Source organism: Perognathus longimembris, chromosome 11 (assembly GCF_023159225.1).
Source record: "Perognathus longimembris pacificus isolate PPM17 chromosome 11, ASM2315922v1, whole genome shotgun sequence".
Classification (NCBI taxonomy): domain Eukaryota; kingdom Metazoa; phylum Chordata; class Mammalia; order Rodentia; family Heteromyidae; genus Perognathus; species Perognathus longimembris.
Window position 1 is genome coordinate 39,079,998 of NC_063171.1, and position 26,522 is coordinate 39,106,519.

The 26,522-nt window shown below is 47.6% G+C and overlaps 3 protein-coding genes across 10 annotated transcripts; 2 read left to right on the forward strand and 1 right to left on the reverse strand.

Moving 5' to 3' along the window:
- Mrpl24 (mitochondrial ribosomal protein L24) lies at positions 1-4,984 on the forward strand. 3 transcript variants are annotated; one of them, XM_048356808.1, is made up of 6 exons: positions 1-19; positions 3,309-3,550; positions 3,630-3,725; positions 3,894-3,997; positions 4,308-4,438; positions 4,753-4,984. In XM_048356808.1, the coding sequence occupies exons 2-6, from the start codon at positions 3,368-3,370 to the stop codon at positions 4,887-4,889; spliced, it is 651 nt and encodes a 216-aa protein (XP_048212765.1). In that variant the 5' UTR covers positions 1-19; positions 3,309-3,367; the 3' UTR covers positions 4,890-4,984. The 3 variants fall into 3 exon arrangements, with proteins under 3 accessions (XP_048212765.1, XP_048212764.1, XP_048212762.1); XM_048356807.1 differs by lacking the exon at positions 1-19 and adding an exon at positions 61-105 and having other exon boundaries at positions 3,311-3,550; XM_048356805.1 differs by lacking the exon at positions 1-19 and adding an exon at positions 461-563.
- On the reverse strand, positions 2,769-15,054 carry Mettl25b (methyltransferase like 25B). 5 transcript variants are annotated; one of them, XM_048356799.1, is made up of 8 exons: positions 14,708-15,054; positions 10,818-10,942; positions 10,463-10,655; positions 9,247-9,309; positions 8,886-9,029; positions 7,596-8,077; positions 6,134-6,318; positions 2,769-3,092 (listed from the first exon to the last, which is right to left on the reverse strand). In XM_048356799.1, exons 1-8 carry the CDS (start codon positions 14,816-14,818, stop codon positions 3,073-3,075), a joined length of 1,323 nt encoding a protein of 440 aa, XP_048212756.1. In that variant the 5' UTR covers positions 14,819-15,054; the 3' UTR covers positions 2,769-3,072. The 5 variants fall into 5 exon arrangements, with proteins under 5 accessions (XP_048212756.1, XP_048212758.1, XP_048212755.1 ...); XM_048356801.1 differs by lacking the exon at positions 2,769-3,092 and adding an exon at positions 5,521-5,864 and having other exon boundaries at positions 10,463-10,570; positions 14,708-15,053; XM_048356798.1 differs by lacking the exon at positions 2,769-3,092 and adding an exon at positions 5,521-5,864 and having other exon boundaries at positions 14,708-15,052.
- Positions 15,055-15,112: 58 nt separating this feature from the next.
- Isg20l2 (interferon stimulated exonuclease gene 20 like 2) lies at positions 15,113-22,418 on the forward strand. 2 transcript variants are annotated; one of them, XM_048356803.1, is made up of 4 exons: positions 15,113-15,532; positions 16,158-17,078; positions 19,283-19,483; positions 20,988-22,418. In XM_048356803.1, exons 2-4 carry the CDS (start codon positions 16,311-16,313, stop codon positions 21,099-21,101), a joined length of 1,083 nt encoding a protein of 360 aa, XP_048212760.1. In that variant the 5' UTR covers positions 15,113-15,532; positions 16,158-16,310; the 3' UTR covers positions 21,102-22,418. The 2 variants fall into 2 exon arrangements, with proteins under 2 accessions (XP_048212760.1, XP_048212761.1); XM_048356804.1 differs by lacking the exon at positions 15,113-15,532 and adding an exon at positions 15,533-15,638.
- Positions 22,419-26,522: the final 4,104 nt, after the last annotated feature.

The following is a 26,522-nucleotide window of genomic DNA, read 5'->3' on the forward strand; positions in this document are numbered from 1 at the left end:
GCCGCACGGGAAGCGGGAGGTGAGGTGGGTCGGTGGGGCGGTAGACTCGGGAAGGGACTTGGTTGCCTCTCCTGGGTATCTCTACGCCGGGGGGTTGGAGCAGGGGTGTGCTGAAGATTGCCGGGACCTGGGGACATGGCTAGAATCTGGTTAGAATCACCCTGAACGGGGTTGGTAGGGAAAGCCTTTGGAGCGGTGGCCCCAGCGCCCGATAGGGGACCCCATTGGCTTGCTCTACGTAACGAAAGCCCCGCTGCGGAAGCGGCTCTGGCATCTCCACGACGTGGAGGGAACCAAAGGAAGGTCCGGGGCGGGGTGGGGGGCGCACTCTAGCCGACTGGGCTCCTCTAGATCTTCGGATCTAAAATGTCGGGTTTGGGGACCACCCCCTACAGCGTTCAGGGCTTAGGTCTTAAGATTGGCCTAGTTCCAATCGAGCTGTTTGTCATTCCAGTCAAGACGGCCTTGGTTTCCCTGTCTACAGACTGGAGCCCTAGATAACTTGCGCCTTCCTGGGCAATGTGAAGACCAGACAGCGGTTATAGTGAAATTACCACCATTAGGTTTGTCACATCGTGTGTATGTATGTTTGTAGTTTGTCGAATCAGAGTAGAAATACTTAAGCCCTTAAATTCGACCAGCATTATTATTTTTGCCCGTATTATAATGTATAAAGAAGAAAATTGGAGCTGCGGATGCGCTTGCCCAGCATGTGCAAAGTCCTCCTGGGTTCCATCCCTAGCTCCACGGGGAGTAGGGGGGAGGGTGCAGTAGTTCACTATTCAGATAAATCAGTTGTTATTTTCAATGTAAGGTGCTCACGGTTAGAAAAGGCAAGCCAGGTGCCTGGGGCTCAAGCGTATAATCCTGGCTACTCAGGAAGCTGAGATCTGGAGGATCACAAGGGTGAAGCCAGTCTGGTTAGAAAAGTTCCACAGACTCCATCTCTGAAGAAAACAGTAAAAAGCCAGGATGATGTGGGAGATGTGGCCCAAGTGTTAGGAATACCTAGCAAGCACAAGGCCTTGGTTCAAACCCCAGTACAGAGAAAAAAGAAAATGCAAATATTAGCTGGGTATAAATGCTTATTGATATTTGAGAAAGTGTCTTTTCTAAGTAGTTTGCTTCCTGGCAAGGTGTGTGTGTGTGTGTGTGTGTGTATACATATATATGTACTTTTTTTTTTTTTTTTTTTTTTGGTCAGTCCTGGGGCTTGGACTCAGGGCCTGAGCACTGTCCCTGGCTTCTTTTTGCTCAAGGCTAGCACTCTGCCACTTGAGCCACAGCACCACTTCTGGCCATTTTCTATATATGTGGTGCTGGGGAATCGAACCCAGGGCCTCATGTATACGAGTCAAGCACTCTTGCCACTAGGCCATATCCCCAGCCCCCCTTTTCTTTTCTTTTCTTTTTTAATTGCTGGTCCTGGGGCTTGAACTCAGGGCCTGGACACTGTCCCTGAGCCTCTTGTGTCAAGGCTAGCACTCTACAACTTGAACCACAGTGCCACTTCGAGATTTTTCTAAGTGGTTTTTCTGCACAGGCTGACTTTGAACTAGCACCCTCATCTCATTCTCCTGAGTAGCTAGGATTACAGGCATGAGCCACCAGTGCCCAGCCATGTGAATTGTTTTAATGAAAAGTTCCTGCTTGGCCAGGTGGGTTGGTCCTTGTTAAAGATAGTTTAGTTACATCTTTTTCATGCCATGCTTTAAGACATCTTGTCCATGAATTTTAGTTAGATCCTTTTGCAGATTGTAAACCTGAGCTCAGTCAATCTGAGCAGAGGGGCAGGGCCTGCTGGATTTGGGATTAAAAAGGAGCAGTCTGCCTGCTCTGTGTGCTTGGTTTGCCAGATTTTTTTGGCTAATAGTGTACCCTTTTGCAGAAGTAAACTGCCTTGCCTTCAAGTTGGTGTCATTCCAACATGACTCCCCAAGCTTTTTTTTTTTTTTTTTTTTTTTTTTTTTTTTTGCCAATCCTGGGCTTGAACTCAGGGCCTGAGCACTGTCCCTGGCTTCTTTTTGCTCAAGGCTAGCACTCTACCACTTGAGCCACAGCACCACTTTCAACTTTTTCTATATATGTGGCGCTGAGAAATCCAACAGGGCTTTATGTATGCAAGGCAAGCACTCTACTAGGCCATATTCCCATCCCATCCCAAGTTATTTCTAACACATAATCCTGGCAAAAGAGAGGCTGAGGCAGAATCTTAAGTTCCTATGGAGGCCTGTCTGGGCTCCACAGGAAGACCTTGTTTCAAAAAAAACACAAAAATTAGCTTAAGTGACACCAACTTCCCTATAGAGTTTTTCTGCTGTTGAAACATGCTTAGAAGTGGCAGAGCAGGGACTAAAACCCAGATGCACTATGGAGCTACCGATGAGGTGATTCTGACTCCAGTTTAGGGCTTTTATGCCATTATTGTACACTTATACTTTGAAGGTATATTTATAAGTAGCCTCATTCTATAAATGAGACTATTGGTTCCTTTTCCATCTGTCCTTAGGGTTAAGATGATACAGCAAAATACTTAGCACCTAGCATACTTAATAAACTGAAGCATCCACATACACCCATCTCACCCAAGCTGGTTTCAAACTCAAGCAAGACCCTCCTGCCATCCCTCCCAGCCAGTATTTTAGTCCACCATTCAAAATTAAAAGGCTTACAACAGTCAGGAAATTTAAGTCCCATCCACCTTAGAGTCCATTAAAAAAGGAGTTATCTCAGGCAGTAATGGCTATTTTTTGACTTGACAGTAGAATTGGGATATTTTAAAACCATTTTTTTGTTACCTTTCCATTTCGCCTTATAACTGCCTGTCTGTGTGTCCTATGCCAGTGTTTTGTTCCATCGCCAGCTTATTTCCTATCCTGCTATTACTTATGCATTTAATAAACTCTTGAGTACCTGCTATAACCAGGCACTACTGGGAGCTTCTGTATTCAATGGTGAGCTAAATACCACAGCCACTGTCCTTGTTTGTTGTTTTGTTTTGCATTTTGGAGAGATACGTGTAGATCTGACTGTCAATTCCCCTCATGTAGTAGCTTTGTAACCATGGACCAGTTACTTAACATTGTTCTCATCTATAAAGTGAAGATATCATTTTGTGAAGATTCAACGAGAAAAGGTCCATTGGGCAATGAAGTCAAGTGATTTAAGTGTTCTCACCTAAAGGTGTAACTCTCTGGTCATTTAAAAACAATGCTATTTATTGAAACAAATTCCAGGAAATGGAAAGATTATTTTTTTTGGTTATTACTGTTTTTTTTGGTAAGTTATTTTCCTTCTCTCCTCCCCAGAGCCGACAAAGACAATTTGATTCTTCTACTAGTTAGGTGATTTCTGACAGCCCCCAACCATGCGTCTCTCTGCCCTGCTGGCTTTGGCATCCAAGGTTACTCTACCCCCTCACTACCGCTATGGGATGAACCGCCCAGGCTCCCTGGCAGACAAGAGGAAGAACCCTCCATGGAGTCGACGGCGGCCAGTGCCTGTGGAACCCATCGCTGATGAGGACTGGCACCTGTTCTGTGGGGATATAGTGAGTGCCTCAGAAAGAACAGAGTGATTGGGAGGCTCCTGGGCAAGAATCCCTCCCTCATCATCCTATCTTCTCACAGGTAGAGGTCCTAAAAGGCAAGGATGCTGGAAAACAGGGCAAAGTGGTTCAAGTTATCCGGCAGCGAAATTGGGTGGTCCTTGAAGGACTAAACACGGTAAGTGAAGAGGGGTGGGATGCTCTGCACCCCTTGTTCCTCCCCACCAAATGGGGCAGGGTGGCCGAGGGGCTGGTTGTACAACAGAACCTTCTACTTTCCGGCTTGGGGTTAATGTGCTGAGCACCTCCTTTGCTTTCTAAAACCCTCCTCTGTTCCTTTGGACAGCATTACCGTTACATTGGCAAGACTCAGGATCACCCAGGAACCATGATCCCTAGTGAAGCACCACTGCTCCACAATGAGGTCAAGCTAGTGGATCCTGTGGACAGGCAAGCGCATGGGACTCTGGCCGGAGGGCTTCTTACTCTCGGAGTCCACAAGGGCCTTGACCAGAATCAGGGGTGGATAGCCCACTTATCCATGGGATGGTGCAATTCATACTCTGCTGATTGCTACTCAGATTCAACGAGTCTCAGGAGTTCATCTCCTTGACATAATTCTCTGTAACCCTGATGCAGAGGTAGAGAAACAAGGTGGAAACGTTGGTCTTTTCAACCACAGATAGTGCTTGTGAATTTGGGGCATAGGCATAGCGCACACACGTTGGCTTCTAGGTCATACTCACTTTCTATCTGCCAGGAAACCTACAGAGATCGAGTGGAGATTTACTGAGGCAGGAGAGCGAGTTCGAGTCTCCACAAGATCAGGAAGAATCATCCCCAAACCTGACTTCCCCAGATCTGATGGCATTGTTCCTGAAACCTGGGTCGGTAAGGATGGGGAAGAGCAGAAACAAGGTGGGGTAGGAAGAGTGAGAAGAAAGGATGGTATGCATACAAGGTGGCAGCAGCTAGGTGTGGCGGTGCACACCTTTATCAGCACCAAGGAGGCCAGTGTGGTAAGTTCCAGACAAGCCTGGGCTACATATCAAGATCTTGGTCTATGTAATCAAGGACAATGGATATAGCTCATGGCATGGTACTTATCTAACATGGACAAGGCCCTGAGTTCTACCCCAACAATGAAAAAAAGAAAAAGACAGGCTAGCAGCTACCTTAATGATCTCCTTTCTCTGGCTTAACAGATGGCCCCAAGGACACATCGGTAGAAGATGCTCTAGAAAGAACTTATGTTCCTCGTCTAAAGACACTAGAGGAGGAGGTGATGGAAGCAATGGGGATCCAGGAAACACGGAGATATAAGAAAATCTATTGGTATTGAGCCAAGGAGGAGCAGCTCCCTTCTGCTATCTTTATTTTGAAGGCCAAGGCACCTCTTCCTCAGATAACAATAAAGAGCCCTGAGCCCTGTATGCAGCTGCTGTCTGTGCTACACTGGTCCTATGCCCCCTTCCCTTTGCAGTGGCTCCAGGGAGCCACTTCAGGAATTAAGGGAAGGCACAGCTTTCCTCGTGTCAGGACAGACCTGGGGGGACATTAGCCAGCCTTAAGGGAGTCCTCCTAATGGGCAGTCTGAATGTTTTGGGATGGAAGCCAAAAAGAAGTCCCTCCATGGAGGTACCCAGGCAAGATTTCTGTGACCATTTAGGCCATTCTTATGGAGGGTATGGGCAGTAGGCATGGGACTCGTAGCACTTTTTTTTTTTTTTTTTTTGGCCAGTCCTGGGGCTTGGACTTGGGCCTGAGCACTGTCCCTGGCTTCTTTTTGCTCAGGGCTAGCACTCTACCACTTGAGCCACAGCGCCACTTCTGGCCATTTTCTGTATATGTGGTGCTGGGGAATCGAACCCAGGGCCTCATGTATATGAAGCAGGCACTCTTGCCACTAGGCCATATCCCCAGCCCTCGTAGCACTTTTGTAGGGAGAGTACCTGCACTTTTTGTATGGGAAAGGAAGAGAAATATCCTCCAACTTTTAATAAATTAAAAATAAATCTTCACACAATCTTGCAGTACACATGGAGATTAAAGAAGGGATGAAACTGAAGTTTTGCAGGGAGCCAGGATCCCAACCATGTGCAGGATGCTGGCTCTCTGGGTGACAAGGTGCCATTGGCTACTCCCAGTGACCTCCAATGAAGTAGGCTCCGAGATGAGCCCGTCTTCAGACTGTGTCAGCTGTCTTCAGTTTCCAGAGCAGAGAAGGCCTGACCCAAAGGCATCTTGGTGGCCACCAGAACCATATTTCTGGGAGAGAGTTCAGGGCTGAAGATGGGTAGGAGCTCAGCGTGGAAACCTAGAAGAGAGGCAGAGCTGATGACATGGCTCAGCCGATTCCTGCCCAGTCTATGGGCACAGCCTCTTTTCCCTATGGGGAAACTTGGCTGGACTTGGGAGACATTTCTCCAGGAGCAAGGATACTGATGGACCTGGGGAGGTGCACTACAAGTTGCTTTGACAGGAGTCTGCCTAAGCTTTAGCTAATCTACCCCATCAGGTGATGAACCAGACCCAGCAGGTTGGGGGACTGAAACTTAAATAAGCCACAGAACTCCTGCCCCTTACCCTGCTCCTGAAGATAGAGCAATCGGTCCAGCAGAATCAGTGTCTCCACTAGTGGGGCCATGAGGAGGGCCAGGCTGAAAAAGGCAACCACACGATTCTCCTGGGCCTGGTGGGCCTGAAGAGCAGCCAGATTCAGGGGAACCTGGGGGTCTAGCCCCACTCGCTGCAGCCCCCGCTGCACATACCTGTGGGGTGAGGTCAAACACCACTCAGTTGATGTAGACATCTCCACCTCCCACTTAAAACTTTGCCCGTTGTTAATTCAATTTCAACTTTGCTAATCAAACACACTTAACAAATTATTTAGGAGACAGGATTTCATTACGTTGCTCGGGTTGGGCCAAATTCCTAGGCACAAATGACTCTCCTGTCTTAGCTAGTTGCCTGGTTTAGTATGTAACACTTGTTTTGAGACAGGGTATCACTCTGTAGCTCATGATGGCATCAAACAGCCCTCATATCTCAGCCTCCTGAGTGCTGGAATTACAGATATGTATTCATCACACCCAGCCAGCAAGCTTTTTTTTTTTTTTGGCCAGTCCTGGGCCTTGGACTCAGGGCCTGAGCACTGTCCCTGGCTTCCTTTTTGCTCAAGGCTAGCACTCTACCACCTGAGCCACAGCGCCACTTCTGGCAGCTTTCTGTATATGTGGTGCTGGGGAATTGAACCCAGGGCCTCATGTATACGAGGCAAGCTCTCTTGCCACTAGGCCATATCCCCTGCCCCCAAGCTTTTTTTTTCAACTTGCCTAAATCACGGGATGCAGCGAGGATATTTCTCTGTCCAAGAGCAAGCTGATTATTTTCACCTAATTTTGCCCAAGTACTTAACCTTGTTTTATTGGTGCTGGTTCCAGGCTTGAACTCAGGGCTTGGGCACTATCCCTGAGCTTTTATGCTCAAGGCTAGTGCTCTACTACTTGAACCACAGCTCTACTTCAAGTTTTGTGTGTGTGTGTAATTAGAGGTAAGGGTCTCATGGACTTTCCTGCCTGAGCTGGTGTTGAACTATGACCCTCAGAGTATAGGCTCCTCAGCTAGGATTACAGGTGTGAGCCACTGGTGCCTGGTCTAGCCTTCCTTATTTTTTTGTGTGGTAGTACTAGGGCCTAGGTGCTGCCCCTCAGCCTCTCTGTGCCCCTGTCCTTCCCCCACTGCCTCCCAGCTTGGGCTAGTGCTCAAGCACTTGAACTATAGCTGCACTTCCAGATTTTTGGTGGTTAACTGGAAATCAGTCTCATGGACTTCTGCCTCAGCTGATTTAAGATAGGCTCTCACAGTATGTCCCACGATAGCCTTGAGTTCAAGATTCTCTTGCCTTTGCCTCCCAAGTGCTGGGATTACAGGCAAGCTCTACCACACCCAGCAAAGAACAACTTAGGAGAAATCTGGACTTGTGCAAACAAGTGAGGGTGGGCAGGGAATGCGGTTTCTCGTTGGATAGACCACTCCCAAACCTCACTCTTCTATCTTGAGCTCATGGACCCTGGGGATCCCCTGCACGCCAGGCCGTTGCAGTTCGGGGCAGGTGTGTCGGATCACCGTCTCCAGTGCTGCTCGATAGCAGTGGGTTCTCAGGTCCGGGTGTGCTTTCTGCAGCCGCTCAGCATATTCCTCCAGAGCATGGCAGGCCCCTTCCCGGAGCCTGTAGGGCAGTTCATAGCCAGGCAGCCCCGAGACCCACTGACTCAGTGGGTAGCCACCAGGGGCACTGAGCTTCATGTAGCAGCAGCCCACTGAGGCCAGGGCTACCACCTCAGGGCAGCAGCAGAAGTGCCTCAGTAAGGCAACACTGAGATCCCCACAGGCATGGAGGCCAGTGAGCAGCAAGCGGGGGCCACTGTGCCCAGTGCTCTCCAGGGGAAGCAGCAGCTCCTCACACAGGCCTGTGGGGTCCACCCACTTAACCACATGCTGAGGTGAGCATCGGACTCTTGGGACCACCTGTGGGGAGGGGAAAGGACAAAGGCAAATGGAAAAGGGTGTTTGCTAGCCCCAGACCACCTCAGGCCACAGGGAGGCTCTGTCCTCTGGGAACAGGAAAGCTGGCATAAATTCTAGGTTCCATCATTATTAAGCCTTTTGTCTTTCAGACCATTTTCCTTCTCCCCATTATTACTATTATGCTAGGGATCAAACCTAGGATCTCATGCAGGCTAGGTAAGCATTCTACCACTGAGCTACACAGCAGTTCTTAGTCAGGTATTAAGAATCATGAACAAGAAAACCAGGAGCCTGGAGTTGTAGCTCAGCATGAGGTCTTAAGATTCCATCTCCACCACTGCAAAAAAAAACACCATCAAGCCAAAAAACATCCAACTGGCCACTTCACAATCTATTGTAAGAATATAGTGTAGAAGGCATTGTGTACTAGAAAATCTCTTTTAGGGGAAAGTTTTGAGGACGAAGAGAAAAACATCAGAAATAAGGATGACATCATTTCAAAATGATGTCTTAAAAGTGGGAGCTCGGGCTAGGGATATGGCCTAGTGGCAAGAGTGCCTGCCTCGTATACATGAGGCCCTGGGTTCGATTCCCCAGCACCACATACACAGAAAACAGCCAGAAGTGGCGCTGTGGCTTAAGTGGCAGAGTGCTAGCTTTGAGCAAAAAGAAGCCAGGGACAGTGCTCAGGCCCTGAGTCCAAGCCCAGGACTGGCAAAAAAAAAAAAAGTGGGAACTCTGCCTGAGTACCCAACTCCTGCCAAGTGGACCTGCCTTTGGAAAGGATGCAGCAAGAAAGGTGACCTACCTTTGGGCTCCTCTTCTCCACTTTTGCCAGAGCCTGAAGGAGCTGCTGGTCCAAGCGCTGGGCTCTCTCTACCAATCTCTGATCCCCTTCAATGCTCTTCACCATCAGCCCCAGCCCCAGAGACATGAAGCGGGAGAGATGGCCCTGGAATCATGAAAGAGAGAATAGACACAGCCTGTTCATTGCCCTCTGTCATCCTCCCTTATCAGTGGCCTAGATATCTGGGCCTCACAGAAAGCTTAATTTCTGTCCTGCTGGTTTCAGCACTTCCCAGCACCTGCTTCCCTGGGCCTGAGGCCTGAGAACTTACCAACCCTACCCTTCTGACTCTAAAGGACAATTATGAGGGGGTCTGGCTCACCTGGCCCGAGCCCACATCCACAACCTGGGTGCAGCCAGTGAGGTCACTCAGTTTCTTCACCAACTGAAAGAGGAAGAAATAAAGACCTTCTAACTATTGGATTTTTTTTTTTGGGGGGGGGTCTAAGACTAGGACTTGAATTTGGTATCAGATACTTTTGCTTATTTGGCTGGTGCTCTACCAGCTGAGCCACACCTCCAACCCCATGGCTATTGGCTTTTGACTCCAGGAACAAACAGCCATAATGAGGCTACTAGAGCCAAAGATGGTACAGGAAGATGATCAAGGGTGCCGTAAGAGACACAAGAGAAAAAAACCAGGTCTAGAGATGTAGCCCAAGAGGTATAAGACTAGCTTAGCACACATGAGACCCTGGGTCCTATCCCCATCACTTAAAAAAACAATAAATGTATGGAAACCAGAGAGAAGGGTAATGGTCAGTACCAGGCCAGGTTTAGGCTACTCTGCTTGCCCCTCCGCTTGGTGACTCAATCCCCTCCATTGAACAAAGCTCTGCTATAAAGCCAGAGCTGACTGCAGATGGAAGTAGAGTAAGATAGTGATCCAAGTGGATGGCAGTGGCTCACCCTATAATCCTAGTCACTTTGAAGGCCGAGACCACGAAATTCTGCAAGACTCCTCTCCAATTAACCAGCAAAATGCTGGACTTAGAAGTGTGGTTTAATTGGTAGAGCACCAGCTGTGAGCAACAGGCTGAAGGACAGCATAATATCCTGAGTTTAAGCCTGAATTTGGACACCAAAAATAAATAAGACAGTAGTCTTGGGCTGGGAATATAGTGGCAAGAGTGCTTGCCTCGTATACATGAAGCCCTGGGTTCGATTCCCCAGCACAACATATATAGAAAATGGCCAGAAGTGGCGCTGTGGCTCAAGTGGCAGAGTGCTAGCCTTGAGTAAAAAGAAGCCAGGGACAGTGCACAGGCCCTGAGTCCAAGGCCCAGGACTGGCAAAAAAAAAAAAAAAAAGAAAAAGAAAAAAAGACAATAGTCTTAGATACAGCCAGCACTCAATTTAGGAAACAGATGGGAAAAGAAATACACCAGTACTGAGGATTATATAGCAAGTAGGTTCTAAGAAAGGAAACACTGAGGGCCTCTAGTCTCGCAAGTGAGGCAAAAGACAAATGTCAACCCATAGGCTTTACAGGGTACTTGGGTTCCCAGACATGCTCTACAATCCAGCCATCTTCTCACCTCTCCTAGCCTCCGGATCTCATGCTGTTTCTTAGGCTTGACATGTTTCCGGAAGGGAGCTGTCAGTCGAGAGCTCTGGCTAGGGTTCTCCAGGAACTCTGAAGGAGTCTGAAAGCCAGGTGTCCGGGTAAAGGCCAGGGCACAGGCTGTAGACTTCAGAGCCAGTAGGGTGAGCGGCCACACCGACCTGTACCTGAGATAGTCCAGCCCAGGTCACCAATGAATAGTACTATCACATCCTGAGTACACCAGTTTACATCCCGGGGCCTAGGAAGACTTGGTGAGACCTGAGCCATGGTTTACTGCAAAGCTCAGTGCCTTGAGCTCCCCAGCACAGGGCCCCTCTAGCCCATACCTGACCACCTCCCCTTCCCCAGGCATCCCCAGCAGCAGTGTGGCCAGTTGTGGTGGGTCCAGTCCATCCAGCGCTTCCTGCCATGAGCAAGGGAGTGTGCCCCACAAGTTGTCTGTGAAAAATTCCTGCAGAGGGGAGAAGCAGTCAGCAGGATACTACCTAGTGCCATTCCCAATCTCCACCCCAATCTGAACTTCCTGTCTCATCACCTACCTCTTTCCAGGTGTCTGCTGCCTCACAACACCACTGTCATTGACAGCTACCTGCTCTTTACGAATCAGCTCTGCGTGCAACCCTGCTCCAGCCTCCCCCAGCTCCCAAGGTGGCTGACCTCTTTCTCAGTGCCTAGACTGCGTTCTGGACACACGTCATTTTTTTTTGTTGTTGTTGTTTGTTTGCCAGTCCTGAGTTTTGAACTCAGGGCCTGAGCACTGCCCCTGGCTTCTTTTTGCTCAAGGCTAGCACTCTACCACTTGAACCACAGCGCCACTTTCAGCTTTTTCTATAGATGTGGTGCTGAGGAATCAAACCCAGGGTTTCATGTATATGAGGTGAACACTTTACCACTAGGCCATATTCCCAGCACCTGGACACATATCATTTCAACAAGGTCCTCACTTATTTTGTGTGTGTTTTCTCCACTCAGCTAAGCTTAAGGGTAGGGACAGTATCTTTTTCACATCTGTTTTTTTTTTTTTTTTGGCCAGTCCTGGGCCTTGGACTCAGGGCCTGAGCAGTCCCTGGCTTCTTCCCGTTCAAGGCTAGCACTCTGCCACCTGAGCCACAGTGCCCCTTCTGGCCGTTTTCCATATATGTGGTGCTGGGGAATCGAACCAAGAGCTTCATGTGTAGGAGGCAAGCACTCTTGCCACTAGGCCATATTCCCAGCCCATCTTTTTCACATCTGTATCCCAGACATTACCATAAATTACTATTTAGCAATTTACCATTACATGTGATAGAAACTTGTATATTTTACTCATTCATTTCTTCATCAGAAATTCTGGGGCTTTACATACACCAAGCTCTTTTCTAAGCTCAGGGAATACAACAGAGACAAAATTCTTGTTCTTACAGTTTGCTTGAAAAAAAAAAATCAGGGCTGGGGACAAGCTCAGTGGTAAATGTTATCTAGCATGTGTTTTGGGCCTTGGGTTTGATCTCCAGCATGGCAAAACAGGAACAATAATTCCAGCTAACATCAAATACCACAGACAAAACTCATGAAAGTTATGTAACAGGGAATTGAATGGAGACAGGCAATGAGGGAAATTTTTCTGTGGACACCAGCTGAGATGAAATAATATTCATTTTACTTTTTTTTTTTTTTTTTTTTGCCAGTCCTGGCGCTTGAGACTCAGGGCCTGAGCACTGTCCCTGGCTTCTTTTTTTGCTCAAGGCTAGCACTCTGCCACTTGAGCCACAGTGCCACTTCTGGCCATTTTCTGTATATGTGGTGCTGGGGAATTGAACGCAGGGCTTCATGTATACAAGCCAAGCATTCTTGCCACTAGGCCATATCCCCAGCCCTGAGATGAAATAATAAATGGGAGTCACTCATGGAACGAAAATGCAGTCCGCCAAGTGCTGGTGGCTCACATCTGTAATCCATTGCTATTCAGGAGACTGAGATCTGAGAATCAGGGTTTGAAGCCAGCCTGGGCAGGAAAGTCCATGAGACTTTTATCTCCAATAAGCTACTCAAAAAAGCCAGAATTGTGCTGTGTTCCAAGTGCTTAGAACATTCACCTTAAGCAAAAGAAGCTCAGGGACAGCATGTAGGCTCAGAGTTCAAGCCCAGGAATAGCCAAAAAAAAGAAAGTGCAGTCCGATGGGCAATGGTGATTCACCTGCAATCAGTTACTCAGGAACTAACATCTGAGGATCAGGGTTTGAAGCCAGCTAAGGCAGGAAAGTCCTGTGAGACTCTTATCTCCAATAAACTACTCAAAAAAGCCAGAAGTGGTGCTGTGGTTCAAGTGGTAGAGCACTTTCCTTGAGCAAAAGAAGCTCAGGGATAGCTTAGGCTCAGAGTTCAAGCCCCAGAACTGGCAGTGAGAGAGAGAGAGAGAGAGAGAGAGAGAGAGAGAGAGGAGAGAGGAGAGAGGAGAGAGGGGAGAGAGAGATAGTGGTCGAGTGCTTGCCTTGCATACATGAAACCCTGGGTTCAATTCCTCAGCACCACATATATAGAAAAAGCCAGAAGTGGTGCTGTGGCTTAAGTGGTAGAGTGCTAGCCTTGAGCAAAAAGAAGCCAGGGACAGTGCTCAGGCCCTGAGTTCAAGTCTCAGGACTGGATAAAAAGGGGGGGGGGGAGGAAAGAAAGGAGGGAGGGAAGGAGGGAGGAAGAAAATGCAGTCCAATAGGCAATGGTGACTCACTTGTAATCCTAGCTACTCAGGAGGGTGAGATCTGAGGCTCAAAGCCAACCTGAGCAGAAAAGTCTGAGACTGATCTCCAATTAACCAGAAAAAAAACCAGAAGTAGAGCTGTGGCTCAAGTGGTAGAGTAAGGGAGAGTGCTCCAGCCCTCAGTTCAAGTTCTTTTTTTTTTTTTTTTGGCCAGTCCTGGGCCTTGGACTCAGGGCCTGAGCACTGTCCCTGGCTTCTTCACGCTCAAGGCTAGCACTCTGCCACTTGAGCCACAGCGCCGCTTCTGGCCGTTTTCTGTATATGTGGTGCTGGGGAATCGAACCTAGGGCCTCGTGTATCCGAGGCAGGCACTCTTGCCACTAGGCTATATCCCCAGCCCCTCAGTTCAAGTTCTAGTATCAGTGCACACGTGCACACACAAAACAGTCAGTATTCAGCATTCAGCTGATACTACTCACAAGCACTGCTGTAAATGCATTTGATAAATAACTCTAAAAGAGTGTACTTTTAAAGAATACCATCAATAAGTTGTATGGGGGTGGGGGTGGTATTATATTTTGGTACTGGGGACCAAATCCAGGGCTTGATTCATGCATTTAAGGCAAGTGCTCTACCACTATAGGTATTATTTTTCAGAAATAGGGTCAATATAGGTATTGCACAGTGAATGTGGAACGAGAATAAAATTTGGTGGGAATGATGCAACTGTTGAGGCCAGATCATATAGTGCCTTACAGACAATAGGAAGGCATTAGTACTTCCTACAGTCACCCAGGAAACAAGGGAATGCCACAGTAAGATTCACCGTGAAAGCTACCAATCTGGTTGAAGTAGATTTAGAGAACAGGAAGTTACTCAGGAAAGATATGATGTTAGCTTGGGGCAATGAAGATGGAGACAGATGAATTTGGGATGGATTCTGAAGGCAGAATAGATCCAAGCAGACTGAAAAAAAAAAAAGTATTGTGACTCAATGAAGCAAAGAAATGAAGAGTGGCTTCAGAATGTGGGGTCTGACCAATTTTGTGCATGATGGCGCCATTTATACATTAACTCATTATTCATCACAATGATCCTTTATTTTATTGTTGGAGGAATCCGGGATGGGAGTGAAAAGAAAAAAAAGCTAAAGTCAACAGTAAAAAAGATTGTAATCCTATACTGATTGTAAATCTGAACTGTCCACTATATCACAAAACCAGGAATTTATCCAAAGTTTGGACTAATGAACATGCATGCTCTTGGAGCACCTTGCATGTTCCTAGTAAAAGTTCAACGGAGTGTAACTGCAGCACAGCTCAAATTGTCCATGCATCATGTTACCCTAGATTTGCAAAAAGCTAGAAGGACAACCTAAGAATTAGGGAAGAAAAGAAGGAATCATTTCCGTTTTAAACCTTTCTGTACAGACCGAATATCATAGAAGACATCAGAGGCTAACTCCAGATTCTCTTGTCCTGGCCATCTTACCCAAACACAAACACCAAAAGCACTCCGCCCACATCCCCGTGGCCTTACGATGATGTAGGCGTCGAGGATGGGACGGTAGAGCGCCAGGACACGGGTGAGGTTCACAGCTAGCTGTCTCCTCTCCTCGTAAGAGAGGCCCCGGGCAGAGACGCCAGGCATCCCGGGGGTGCAGCTGGTGGCGCCTGGCGCGAGGACGAAGTGAGACGGGATCCAGGGTGGTCAGCACCACACTGGCTCAAGATCCAGGCTGGGCTCGGCGGCGCGGGCCCGACGGGAAGCTTTGAACCCGACTCCCAACGGCTGCCTTTCCGGGAAGCCACAGCAAGCTTAAAAATATGAGATGCGCACCCTCCTTCCCACACGGCCGCCGGACTACACAAGTCGTGTGGCGTCTCGCGGCGCGAAGCTGCCGGCGTCGGTGCGCGAGAGGCTGACACTATCGTGACGTCATAGAGATGAGCCGCGGCGCTTCGCTGACGCCAGAGCAGGTCAAGTCACAAGTCCCACCGTACTCGCCCGCCCCCACCCCAGTCCCTTCCCGGAAATGGGGCTCCGGTGCCCGGCGCGCTGAGGTTCCGGCTGGTCGCCGCCTCTCCACACCTTCGAGTTGTACCTCCACGGCGGTAGAGGGGCCGGGGAGCGCATCCCGCCCCCGCCCCCACCCACGCCGCCGCCCCCTCCGCCGCCCCTGCCGCTCCTCTCGCACTCGGAATCATTGGCGTCGCTACCGGAAGTGGGGGTGCTACGGGCGCGCGGGCGCCGACCCCCGGCCCGTTTCAACCCGCGCTCCCAGCGCCCCGGGGCTCGTCGGCGCGCGCAGATTTCCGCATCCGGTGCTGGACGCTTCCGTTCCTAATAGGGCCGGTTTAAGAGGTAGGTATCTGAGCATGCCGGGAAGTTCTCCACTCCCGGAGCCTACGAAGTGTGCTTGTCGCGGTGTGCCTCCTCGGTGTCCGAGCCCTCCCTGCCCGCGCCTCTGGTATGTGATTCCGAGGCCCTGGCTTGGGAGGACTTGGGTGATGTGTACCGAGAGGCTGCTCCCCCACGTGGAGCCGGGGTAGAAGGTGCCTAGCATCTTCATTTGTGGGGCCAGCATTGTGTGTCTGGGTAATTCAAAGGTCGTCTATACCATCCTTGCCCGTCATTGCTTTCTAACGGAATTAGATGTTCTCTTTCCAGGCGGACCGAGAGCGCACCCGTTCTGGTTTCCTAGAGCTTGCAGAGTTGGAATTCATTGGCCTTTCCATCCCCAGCATGCTAAGCACACACTTATCTTAAACCTTCAGCCCCTTCGTTTAAGGAAGGAAACAGACATAGAGGAATGACCTTCCTAAGACTTATTTGGATAGTTCATTGTGGTATTTCATAAGAAGACAGGCTTCCTGCGTATACTGTTTTGCCTTTTATCATTTCACTTTTGTTCATTTCCCTTACCTGGGAGGTTATTCTGATGTTTTTCCTCCCAGAAGCCCTACCGAGACATCTCATTTTTCCCCAGGCCTATGGATGCAGGTACCAGAACCACTTTGGTCCCCACGGTTTTCTCCAGACCACATGTTGGGCAATGGGATTCAACAGAGAATGAGTTCCTCATCCTCCTTGCATACTTAAGCCATTCTTCCCAACTGCTGTCCCACCATCCATTGTCTTCATGTCTTCCATACTCCTAAATCTGGATTTTGGGGAACCCCCCAAAAAGACATTAGAAGGGAATGCCAAGCACCAAAGATTTGTCAAGAGGAGACGACTGCTGGAGCAGAGAGGCTTTCTGAATAAAAAGAATCAGCCCTCTACCAAGGTAACTAAATTGCCCCCAGAACCTCCAAAGAATGGAGGAACTCAAAAGGCAGATGGCACTCGGAAAACTCCTCCTTTTCCAAAAAAGAAAACAACTGCCTCCAGCAGTGGCTCAGAGCAGTCCCAGGACAAGAAAGCAGCTGTATCTTGGTTGACCCCTGCACCTTCAAAGACTAATTCTGTTGTGGCTAAAATAGATTTGCTGGGAGAGTTCCAGAGTGCCCTCCCAAAGATTAAGAGCCACCCAAACAACTCCCAGAAGAAGAGCATTCAGAAGAATGGCATCAAGAAGGACCCCCAGAAGAATGGCATCCAGAAGAAATCCTCTCAGAAGAATGCCACACAGAACTCCACCCAAGTTCATTTAGAGAATAAGTGCCCTGGAGTATCCCAGAACTTGCCAACAAAGATGGTGGCAATTGACTGTGAGATGGTAGGCACAGGACCCAAGGGACATATTAGTTCCTTGGCACGATGTAGCATTGTCAACTACAATGGAGATGTGCTTTATGATGAATATGTCCGTCCCCCTTGCCACATTGTGGACTACCGGACAAGATGGAGCGGTATCCGCAAGCAGCACATGGTGAATGCCACACCCTTCAAGACTGCACGGAGCCAGGTGAGAAGCGTGGGGCATTAGGGTGGGAAAAAGTCAGACCTTTTTCTACAAGGAATAACACTGGGAATATCACTCCACAGAGAACTATGGAAGGAGGGAAAATATCAGGTGATTAAGAAAGCCTTGCCTGACCCTGGGTGGCTCATGCCTGTAATCCTACCTACTCAGGAGGCTGAGATGAAGATTGCAGCTTGATGCCAGCCCAGGCAGAAAAGTCCATGAGACTCTTATCTCTAATAAACTACTCAGAAAAAGCTGGAAGTTGCGCTGTGGCTCCAGTGGCACTAGCCTTGAGCAAAGGAAGCTCAGAGACAGTCCCCAGATCTTGAGTTCAAGCCCCAGGACAGGGCTTGGGGGGTGGGTGAGGCTTTTAAGTCCAATGCTGGTGGCTCAAGCTTATGATCCTACTCAGAAGGCTGAGATTTGAGGATTGAGGTTCAAAGCCAACCTGAGCAGGGAAGTCAGTGAGACTCTTCCCTCCAATAAGTTACAAAAAAAAAAGATAGAAGTGGAGCTGAGCACTAGTCTTGAGCAAAAAGAAGCTCAAGGACAGCACCCAGACACACCCTGAGTTCAAGCCACAGGACCAGCACCACCCCACCCCCACCCCCCCAAAAAAAAGGCCTTGGGTTCTGCCAATAGTGAAAGTCTGCAAGGTACAATTAGGTGGTGAAACAAACTTCATTAATCAAGACTGGTGGTTCATGCCTGGAATTCTACTTGGAAGGCTGAGATGTGAGTATCAGGTTTTGAAGTCAGTCTGGGCAGTAAAGAGACTCCTGTATCCAATTAACCAGTTAAAAGATGGGAGTAGAAAGATGTGTGGTTTAATGATAGAGTGCCAACCTTGAAGGAAAAAAAGCCAGGCAAGAACACAAGGCCCTGATTTCAAGTACCAGTTAGTACCAGCATACACAAAAAAGAAGAAAAAAAGACACAGACCATTTAAGTTTTGAGTGGGTTTGATGGGGACTGGGAGCTAGTGATGAAACCAGACAGAGCCAGTGGTTGTGAAAGCCCAGAGCATGCTTAGGGAACAGCATAACGTTGATACAAGGACTAGCATAGTTGTATTGTCAGATGCCTGTTGCAAAGGGCATGAAAGACCCCAGGCTGGTTATGAGGGTTCTTATCTCACTGATCAAACAGGAGCCTAGTGCTGGATTTGAGAGAACAAATAATTAGTAAGGAGAGGGGGAAGGCTGGTAAAGAAAATTGCAGAGGTAAGAGACAAACTAGCTGCTCTAGGTAGCCCACCAGAGGGCACCCTTGCTCCATGTCTTTGCAATTTCAGGTCCTGCCCTTTGCTTTCTGTGGACTCACTGCGTTCCAAGAATTCCTTATATGCCAGAACAGTCAGCTGGAGGAGGTTCGAAAAGTCTTGGCAGGAGTCACCAAAGGGCCCACACAAGAAAGGGACAGAAGATGGGGTGGGTCTCAGACAGCAAGTTCTATACAAGATAAACTGTAGGTAAAATCAGGAGCAACTAAATATTGAGATACTGAGGAAAACTGCAGGCTCTCCTTCCAAAGTAACCATACATTTAATTTGGGGATTCTTATTGCCTCCCTGGAGTTCATCTCTGATTTATGGGCTCCAGTCATGGTTGTAAGGCCACCATAGTAATAACATTAATGCAAGCCAGTCACATGAATGGTACAAGTTCAATTTACTAGTAAAAGGCAGATTAATCCATCATGGGGTGGGAATTAGTAAGAAGGTAAGTAGCCTCAGGTGATATAGATCCAAACACTTAGAAATTACCTGCTTTTATTCTGGAAAAGAGGAGGTGGATTTCAGGAGACTGAGCCCTTGTGAGAAAGGACTCTCCAAGGATGGAGTACATATGAGGGCGATTAAAACTAGCTGAGCCTGGCTTCAGTGACCCACGCCTCTAATCCTGGCTATTCAGGAAAAGATCTGATGATTGTGGTTTGAAGCTAAGTCGAGCAGAAAAGTTTGTGAAATTCTTATCCCTAATTAATCAGCAAAAAGAGAAGTAGAACTGTGGCTCAAGTGGTAGAGAGCTACCCTTGAGTGAAAAAGATAAGGGATAGTTCCCAGGCCTTGAGTTCAAGCTCCAGTACTGGCACGCCTGCACACAAACCCACACCAGAGATACTAATGGCCATATTGGGCTTTTAGGACACAAGAACTCTCACTTTGAGTCTCTCTTCTTTGTCTCTTCCATGCCCTATTCTAGATCTTGAAGATACTCTCAGGGAAGATAGTGGTGGGGCATGCTATCCACAATGACTACAAAGCCCTGCAGTATTTCCACCCGAAGTCCCTCACCCGAGATACCTCCCAAATACCCCTCCTCAACCGGAAAGCCGACCAACCAGAGAATGTCACCCTGTCTCTAAAGAATCTCACTAAGAGGCTGCTGGACCGGGATATACAGGTATCTTCTCTCAGGTGTTTTGCACCCCACCCCCAACCTCACACCTCTTGGGCATGGTGGAAGTTCTTACTGTTACCTTTCTTCAGGCTCTGATCCCAAAAGTCCTCTGGCTATAGAGCTTCAAGCAGGATCGTCTAGTGGGGGAATTTTGGTCTCAGAGGTTATGCAGTCTCATCGTCTATACAGAGGAATAGTAATTCTTTGGCTCTACCTCACAGACCATTTCAAATGGTGCATTGGGAAGAGAAAAGAAGCTCTCTTCTCCCTAAAAGAAAGGGAATGTGGCTTAGTGGTAGAGTGCTTGCCTAGCATGTATCAAACCTTGGGTTCGATTCCTCAGTTCGGTTCCACATAAACAGAAAAGGCCAGAAGTAGCACTGTGGCTCAAGTGGTAGAATACTAGCCTTTAGCATAAGAAGCTCAGAGATAATGCCCAGGCCCTGAGTTCAAGCCCCAGGACCTGCCAAAAAAAAAAAAAAAAAAAAAAAGGAAGGAAAGGAAGAAAGCAAGTAGTGATAGTCATCTGAAAGAACACAGAGTAGATACAAGGATCACTTATGTATTTCACATGATTGAATGATGGCTGCCTAGTAGGAAGCACATGTCATAGAGAGCTGTTCAAGAAATAGGTAAGCAGCCAGGCACTGGTGGCTCCTTCCTGTAATCCTAGCTACTCAGGAGGTTGAGAACTGAGGATGTCAGATCCAGCCAGGGCAGGAAAGTACGTGAGACTTAACCACCAAAAAGCCACAAGTGGAGCTGTGGCTCACTGGGAGAGAACTAGCCTTGAGCACAAAACCTCAGGGATAGCACCCAGGCCCTGAGTTCAAACTATAGGTCTGGCACACAAAAAAAGTAAACTGGCGGCCAATGGCTCAGGAGATTGAGACCTGGAAGATCACAGTTTGAAGCCAGCCCTTACAGAAAGAAAATCTAACCAACAGAATGCTAGACTGGAGGAGTGGTTCAAGTTATATAGCACCAGCCATGAGCAAGAAAGCTAGGGAGCCGGGCACCAGTGGCTCACACCTTTGTAATCCTAGCTAGTCAGGAGGCTGAGATCTGAGGATCGCAGTTCAAAGCCAGCCCAGGCAGGAAAGTCCATGAGACACTCCAATTAACCACCAGAAAACTGCAAGTGATGCTGTGGCTCAAAGTGGTAGAGAGCTAGTCTTGAGTGAAAAAGATCAGGGAGAGCATCCAGGCCCTGAGTTTAAGTACCAGTATGGGCAAAATAATGATCGGGAAGGTAGAAGACTCAGAAGTCCTGTCTTTGATCTGGAACTTAATACTAATATGGTATGTACAGCCTGTTTCAAAAAGACTTGAAGTGGATGGCAGCAAAGGTTACCTGGGAGTTGAAGCAGAGTTCTGTCTTGGCAGCGCACGAGCTGCAGAAGATATGGTGTGTGTAACATAGCAGGGTGAGGAAGAGTACAGAGTTGGTTGGGAAGAAAAGAAACAATTCTTATGGCTTTATGCTCTTTTCTTCCTCCCTGTTCAGGCTGGGAAAAGCGGACATTCCTCCGTGGAAGATGCCCAGGCCACCATGGAGTTGTACAAGTTGGTTGAAGTCGAGTGGGAACAGCACCTGGCCCAGAATCCCCCCCCAAACTAGCAGCTGTAGGAGACAGTATCAGGAGAAACAGGCAGTAGATCAGCACACACCTCTCCCCACTTCACACCTGTAGAAGCTACAATTGTTGGGAAGAGACTCAGCCCCAGAACTTAATATCCGTTGAAATTTTACCTCAGCTGTTGTGTTCCATGTCTGGTTAAATGCCCATAGAAGGCAGAAGACTTTATATAAGAACCCAGCCTTAGACTGTTCACCTCATATATGGTGCTAATCACAGGTTCCAGGGTGTTTTTTGTGCCAGTCAAGCTTTGTGACTTTGAGAGCAGACATACAGTTTCTCACACTGCCTTACCACTAGGCTGGCCATGGGTGAGGCCCTATATTAGTTGTTCAGGCGTACCTTGAATTCTTTGCCCACATGAAGTGCAAGTGATCCTCCTACCTCAGTCTCCTGAGTAGCTGGGACTACACATCCCAGTATGCATCGGCAAGCTCATCTTGTGCCTTTGGTTTTCAAGTAACTAACAGCATGCTTTCATTTTCAAAACTGTCCTGATTGGCATTAGATGTGGTCGTGCATGCCTGTGACTTGAGAGCGTACAAGGCAGTAACTTGAAAGGCAGAGGTGCTAGGATCCCAGTCTGAGTTAGAGGTTGGCCCATGCAAAAGCAAAGACCCCTGCCCCCATCTGGAGCCAAGCTAGGTTGGATGCTAGTGGCACACACCTCTAATCTTCTTAACTTCTCAGGAGCTTAAGATCATGATCTCCAAAATAACTGTCAAAAAACCAGGGTGGAGCTATAGCTCAAGTGATAGAGTACCAGCCTAGCAAGGAAGGTGAGTGAATGGGAGGCCAGGGTTCAAAGTCCAGTAATTAAGGGGGTGGTAGAAGGTAGAAATACATAAAAAATAAAAACAGACTAAAGCAGAAAAGGCTAGGGGTGTCACTCAGGTGACACTTACCTAGAGAGCACAAAACTCGAGTTCAATCTCCATTTTGGCAAAAAAGAAAACACAAGTGTCCTAGCTGGACACTATAATTGTAAGGTCACATGACATATCACAGACTCACCTTATGGCTCAGCATCTGTATCCATTCTGTTTAGGATACCACCTGCTGTCTGGCAAGGTGAGACTCCGTTCTTAGAGCTTGCAAGGCAGTGAGGTCAAACTTCTGATTGTAAAAGCAGTCTCTTACCTAAAGTGATAAGATAATTTACTTATTAATTTAGGTTCTACTTGGTGGGTTAAAGAACTTAGATTATCTTAGTGGATTTTTTTATCATTTAATTTGCTAAACCAAACCTCTTAAAAATTCAAATGAATTATTTGATAAATTTTCACAATAGAAAAAAATGTATGGTGGTTTCTTTCTTTTGGTGCTAAAAGTCTTTGGTATTTCTTATTTTAGTTGGAATTTTAGACTGGTGGTTTTTTTTGTTTTTTTTTTTGTTTTTTTTTTTGGCCAGTCCTGGGCTTGGACTCAGGGCCTGAGCACTGTTCCTGGCTTCTTTTTGCTCAAGGCTAGCACTCTTCCACTTGAGCCACAGCGCCACTTCTGGCCATTTTCTGTATATGTGGTGCTGGGGAATTGAACCCAGGGCCTCATGTATACGAGGCAAGCACTCTTGCCCCTAGGCCATATCCCCAGCCCCTGGTGGTTTCTTTTTGACTTTACACTGTCACAGGTTTTATGGGGCTCTGTAGTTCCGTAAGGGGGTGTCAAGATCTCTGGGTGGCATCATTTGGGGGCCTTGTTTGCTGGAAGTCATCACAAAGCACTGATCAGGACCAGGCATAGTGGCATATATTTCTAATCTCAGCTAGTTGGGAGACAAAAGACAGGATCAGGGTTGAGGCCAGTCCATGAAACAGTGGCAGGGCTTGAACCGCAAAGTAGGGGAATGGTAGTCAGGCTTGCCCTGGTTAATAACCCACAGAAACTAAAGCAAAAGGGTGGAGAAATGGCTTGAGTAGAGCACTTGGCCTCTGAGTTCAGTTCCCAGCACCACTAAAAAATAAAACAGAAGCCCACAACTACCAGGTGCCAGTGGCTCACACATATACTTCCTTGGGATACCGAGATCTGTAGGAAAAGTTTGCTAGACTCCTCCAAAATAACCAGCAGAAAGCTGGGCTGGCGGTGTGCCTTAAATATAGAGATGCAGCTTAGCAAGGCCAAGGCCCTGAGTTCAAACCCCAATACCGCAAGAAAAACAAAGCCCGGACCAAGTCTTTGTTACACAAATGGTGCCTTGTTCTCATCCATCTCTATCACAGGTCAACAAGCACACCTGAAAAGACACCCCAAGCCATTTGAACACCCTCACTTCTAGGGTGTGTGACCAAGACAGTGAGGTAGAATGAGTCAGTGGGCATGAGGGAGAGGTAGAGCGGGGGAGGAATAGTGCTTGGTGACGCCATGTGGGTCACTGCTGCCAGATCCTCATCGGTGGCACACACCCTTGTCTTGGCATGGTGAGTCATGGGTAACCTGTCCAGGATTACCATGTTGCACTGTCTTGAGACCACAGATTGCATATGTACATCAGGACTTGTGCCCTCTTGAGAGGGCAGTCTGGCTCACAGCTGCTTACACGAGGGAATTTCTTTGCAGCCCAACTAGAGCCAACACTTGGTCTGGTTTTACGTCCTACATTGCAGGATCCGTTTGCACAGGCAGAGCTCTGAGCAAGTTTGGTCCTGTGAGGCCCCACATTTAATGCCCATAACTTCTCACAAAAAGGTGCCAGGTGTTCTTGAAGGCCACACCAAGAACATAGAACATATGTGGAAGCAAGTCTGAGTAGGTCTTTTGTTGTGTGTGTCAGTTCTGGGCCTTGAACTCAAGTGCTGCCCCTTAGCTCTTTTGCTCAGGAGTTGGGCTTTGCTAGTTGTTTTTTTGTTGTTGTTTGTTTTGTTTTGTTTTAATTGTCAGTCCTGGGGTTTAGACTCAGGGCCTGAGCACTGTCCCTGGCTTCTTTTTGTTCAAGGCTAACACTCTACCCCTTGAGCCACAGTGCCTTTTCTGGCTTTTTCTGTTTATGTGGTGCTGAGGAATCAAACCCAGGGCTTCATATGTGCAAGGCAAGCACTGTACCACTAAACCATATCCCCAGCCCCCTGCTTCCAGCTTTTTGATGGTTCTTTGGTGGTACAGACTTTTTTTGCCCAGGCTTACTTTGAACCACCATTCTCAGATTGCAGCCTTCTGAGTAGCTAGGATGACAGGTGTGAGCCACTAGTACCTGGCTGAGACAACAGTAGGTCTTGAATTTTCCTGCCTCATTGTCCCAAGTACTGGAATTGCAGGCATGTGCAACCATATCCAACCTCATTTTTAGGATTCATGCTAGTTAAAACATAGAAACACGCCTGTAATCCTAGCTGCTAAGGAGACAGATCTGACGATCTCAGTTTGAAACTAGCCCAGCCAGACAAGTCTAAGAGACTCGAGTGCTCCAGTTAACCAGCAAAAAGCCAGAAATGAAGATACGTCTCCAGTGGTAGCACCAGTCTTGAGTAATAAAACAACAAAAGTCCCAGAGTACCAACACACACACAAAGTACTTAGGCAGGCTTGCCTTCTTCTGTTCCCAATGCCTAGAAAGAGACCTAGTTTCTCAGTTCCTAGTAGAATGAGTTCAGTGAACTTGTGTTCACCAAGAACTTGGGAGACTGGACTTTAGATACTTAACTCTACTGTCATCAAACTTTCTGGGGAAAGCCCAGCTTTCCTGCAAGGGTACCTGGAAATCCTGACTTTAGTCTCCTCTCTTATCACTGCCCAAGGTTCTGGCAAATATAAGCCCTTGCTAATGGTGTACATTCTTTTTTTTTTTTTTTTTTGGCCAGTCCTGCCTGGGCCTTAGACTCAGGGCCTGAGCACTGTCCCTGGCTTCCTTTTTTGCTCAAGGCTAGCACTCTGCCACTTGAGCCACAGCGCCACTTCTGGCCATTTTCTGTATATGTGGTGCTGGGGAATCGAACCCAGGGTCTCATGTATATGAGGCAAGCTCTCTTGCCACTAGGCCATATCCCAGCCCCAATGGGGTACATTCTTTTCATAGCATTATACTTTTTTGAGCCTGTGCTAGTGCTTGAACTCAGCCTGGGCACTTCTTTGGCTCAAGACTAGTGCTCTACCACTTGAGCAACACCACCACTTCCAGCTTTTTCTGAGTAGTTTATTGGAGGTAAGAGTCTTATGGACTCCTGCCCAGGCTGGCTTTGTACTGCTATCCTCAGATGTCAGCCTCCTGAGTAGCTAGTATTCCAAGTGTGAGCTACCAGCACTTGGCTAGCATTATGAATTTTCTAATGTTAAAAGACCCTCTGCTCTAGGTGAGACAAGGAAAGGTAGTGTGAGAACCAGATCCAGCCAAACATTGGTAGTCTAAAATGTTTATTTAATAAACTTTTGTTTTATTTTGGTGTTTTTTTTTTTCTTGGTCCAAGACTGGGACATGAACTCAGAACCTGATATTTTCACTCATTACCTGGCACATGCCTCCAGCCCCCAAATAGTTCTTTAAAGGATAAGGGGATCAAGTATTGAAACTGCTCATCCTGCTATGTTAAGAATCTTGAGAACAGGCTGGGAATATGGCCTAGTGGTAGAGTGCTTGCCTTGAGCAAAAAGAAGCCAGGGTCAGTGCTCAGGCCCTGAGTTCAAGCCCAGTCCAGGACTGACAAAGAAGAAGAAGAAGAAGAAGAACCTTTAGAACCACTGATCTAGCCAAGTTACCAAGGAAAAATCATTTGACTCTTAGTTTAACAGATGATTAGAACTGACAATAAGAAAGATCAACAGTACTATAATTATGAACTTTCCCTAAGGCACATTAGCCCAAGCTCAAATTTAGAGAGACAAAACACCTGTGAATGCAATATGCCAGGTGTGTTTATGAGTGTCCTACATCCACAGTAGATAGTCATACAATATCTTATTGTAGTTCACAAGGCACTTTCACTTGCCCTGTGCCACAGAACAGCTCAGCAGCAGTGCATGATACTTTGGTAGTATTTATTTCACTCTGATGTTGTCCTGTAATTAGTGACAATGACTATGTCACATTGCTTACAGAACCTCAGTGGTTCTAATGCCCAAAGCCTGGGATTGTGTTCTAAATTGATCCCTCCACCCCTCTAGGGTTTGAACTTTGTCCCTGAGCTTCTTTTGCTCAAGACTGGTATACTACCACTTGAGCCATAGCACCACTTCTGGCTCTTTTTGAGTAGTTTATTGGAGATAAGAGTCTCTTGGACTTTCCTGCCCAGGATGGCTTAGAATGATCCTCAGATTTCAGCCTCCTGAGTAGCTAGGATTACAGGCATGAGCCACCAGTGCCTGGCTCTAAATTGATTTCTAAGGGCGGGTTGTGCCAATAATAATGATAGCAACCATTTATTGAGTGTTTCTCGGTACCAAGTACTATGATGAGCCTTCTAGGTGTATCA